General features: G+C 30.8%; 1 protein-coding gene across 1 annotated transcript in view; it reads left to right on the top strand.

Annotated features, from left to right (window-relative positions):
- The window catches only part of NME5 (NME/NM23 family member 5), a 54,402-nt gene extending 53,030 nt beyond the window's left edge, over positions 1 to 1,372 (top strand). Inside the window, exon 5 of the mRNA XM_006866218.1 lies at positions 1,289 to 1,372. Coding sequence (XP_006866280.1) covers positions 1,289 to 1,372 — 84 coding nt within the window. The remainder of the gene's footprint in view (positions 1 to 1,288) is intronic.
- Positions 1,373 to 2,887: the final 1,515 nt, after the last annotated feature.

The following is a 2,887-nucleotide window of genomic DNA, read 5'->3' as shown; positions in this document are numbered from 1 at the left end:
ATTTTTGGTGGCAATATACACAGCCAAGCATACATCCATTCATAATTCCTATATGACAGTTCAGTAACATTGATTATAGAGTTGACAGTGTATCATCATTCTGTCTATATTGTTTCATCACTATTAATTTAGGCTCCCTGGCCCTTAAAGTTCTCATCTGTACTTTAGATGAACTGTTATTAGTTTATACTCATGTAGAAGATTCTTTATAGAACACTATACTCAAGGCAAACATTCTTTCTTAATTGGGCTAAACTGTTGTTTAGTTTAACAATGGGTTTGCTTTCATTCAAGGTTAAAAGATTGTTTTTGAGTATTAGATTTGGGGGTTCCCTGTGTATGTGCATCACACACTGTGAAATACATGATCATTCCATTTCACTCCATCCATAATAATATAAGGTGAAAGTTTAAATTGTTTTTGAGGGGGCTGGCTTTTAATAATAGGCAAAAGGAAGATGGTATTTGATTGTTTTAACTTTCAGGTATATATATTTACCATATTACTGAGGTTAAACATTTCCCCTTATTTCCTCTTTTGTGAATTGTTTGTTTATGTTTTGTCCAGTTTTCTATTGGGGTTTTGTAAGAAGTCTTTATATATTAGTTACATAAACATTTGATATTACTTTCTGCAAAAAATACTTTCCTTTATGTTGTTTAACTTTCAGTTTTACCTTTATAAAAATATTCAATAAGTCTAACCTTGATTTCCTCCACTAATTGTCAGTTTCCCGTTTCTATGTAACTTTACAAAGACGTATTCCTTCCAGTTGTTCTTGTTGTTAAGTGTCTTTGAGTTGATTCTGACCCATAGCAACCCAGTATAGGGTTTCCGAGGAGCAGCTGGTGAGCTTCCAGAAGTCTTGCTAAATGTTCGCTTTTGTTTTCATCTAGATTTTTCATACATATAGAATTTATTTTTGTATGTAACACAAAATGAAGATTTAAATTATATTTTTTCTGTTACACATTGATTTTTGAAGTCTCCTTTATTACATATTAAATTCTATATCTGGGCATGATTTTGTTATATGGATCTCCATGTTCTAATGAAGTACGACAATAAACAGTTGCTTTAATTTGATTCTTACGACCTCCATATATAGTCAACTTTAACAAACTTGTATAATGTAAAACTTAGTATTTCAATTTTTAATGGTCATTTTCTTTTTACTCTTAAAAATGACTTTGAAACTTAAGTTTTCAGTTGATATATACTGAAAGGAAATACTTAAATGTCCATTAATTTAAGGGGTTTTTTTTTTTTTAATTCTTTTTTTCATAGACTTGGTTAGCTGATTGGCTGCTGGAAAATAATCCTAACAAACCAAAACTCTGTCATCGTACAACTACAGAAGAACCTTATTAAGATAAAGTCTCCAAAGAACAAATCACAAGCGATTTGATTATCAAAGGATATGCTTCCATTTTAAAAAAACTTAAAATAAGTCCTAATTCTTAAGTATTTAAGTAGTTATATGTTAAATGAGTTATTTTTTAAAATAAAGCTTTTAAAGAATCATTGTATTCTAAGTATACTTTCTATACAATTCAAACAATATAGTTAAAATGGTGTAAGTGTGCAAATAATTGTTTGATATGATGAAAATTAATAGAACCAAAGGATTATTTTAATCATTTACAAAACTGTTTCTTGCGCGTTAATAAGTGCTCTCCAAGGGTTACCAATTGCTGCATTGGCAACTCATCCCCATTTGCCTGAGACTTTCCTGATATATCATTCAAAGTCCAGAGTCACTGGAGCAACCTGGGTCATAAGCAAACTGGAATGATTAATTATCCTAGCAAACAGTCTAGATTAGTGTTCCCCAGTTTTTGTTAAAAATTGTTAACTTTGAAAAAATGTAAAATTCTTAATTTTTACATCTTTTCTTGTCAGGGTTAATTGACTTTAAAAAACAGACCAAAACTATAAGGGATTGCTAATAATAATATATATTTAAACTAGCCTTTTCTCTTCAGAAAGTCAATTTCATTATAAAATTTAAAGTTGAGATGAGACACAGCTGTTCTAGATTTAAAAGAATTCAAGAGTCATCGTAACCAAGTTCACTGAATTAATCTTAACTGGACCCTGGCTTTGCAATAAACAAACAAAACAAAGCTGTAAAAGATCTTTGTAGAATAACTGAAAAAATTTAGATATGAACTAAAAATTGTATGATCTTAGAGAATAATTGCTAATTTTCTTAGAATGAAAATCATATGGCTGTAACAGGACTGTCATTATTTATAGGTGATACATTTCTTAGGGAAAATGTTTATGATGTTTACAATTTATTTTTACATGGTTCTGTAATAAAAAAAAAATAATACTGTGTTTTTAGTAACAGTTTACACAGCAGTTTGGATTCCCATTCAATAATTTCTACTCAAATTGTTCAGTGACATTGGTTACACTTTTCACAAATTTTGAATGTTCTCATAATTTCCATACTGGTTGTTTCATTTCTTTTAATCAAGTCTTCCTGGCCCCTTACATTCTCATCTTTGTTTTAAAGTAATTCTTTTTTAGCTCAGGGTTGCCTTTGGCAAAATCCCTTAGCGTCTGTTTATCCTGGAATGTTTTGATTACACCGTCAGTCATATTTGATTGGTAGCTTTGCTGGATAAAGGATTCTTGGTTGGCAATTTTTTTCTTTCCAGGTTTTATATATGTCTCCCCATTGCCTTCTTGCTTGCCTGGTTTCTGCTGAGAGATCCGAGCTTAATCTGACTTGCTTGTCTTTGTATGTGATACTTCTGTTTTCCCTGGCTGCTTTCAGAAGTGTCTCCTTATCTTTGATTTTGGAGAACTTGATTATGATATGTCTTGGTGATTTTCTTTTGGGATCTATCCTTCCTGGGGTTCATTGAACTTCTT

The sequence above is a fragment of the Chrysochloris asiatica genome, unplaced genomic scaffold (assembly GCF_000296735.1).
Source record: "Chrysochloris asiatica unplaced genomic scaffold, ChrAsi1.0 scaffold00087, whole genome shotgun sequence".
NCBI classification, from domain to species: domain Eukaryota; kingdom Metazoa; phylum Chordata; class Mammalia; order Afrosoricida; family Chrysochloridae; genus Chrysochloris; species Chrysochloris asiatica.
Note: the sequence above shows the minus strand (reverse complement) of the source record. Positions and strands in the feature narration are given on the sequence as shown.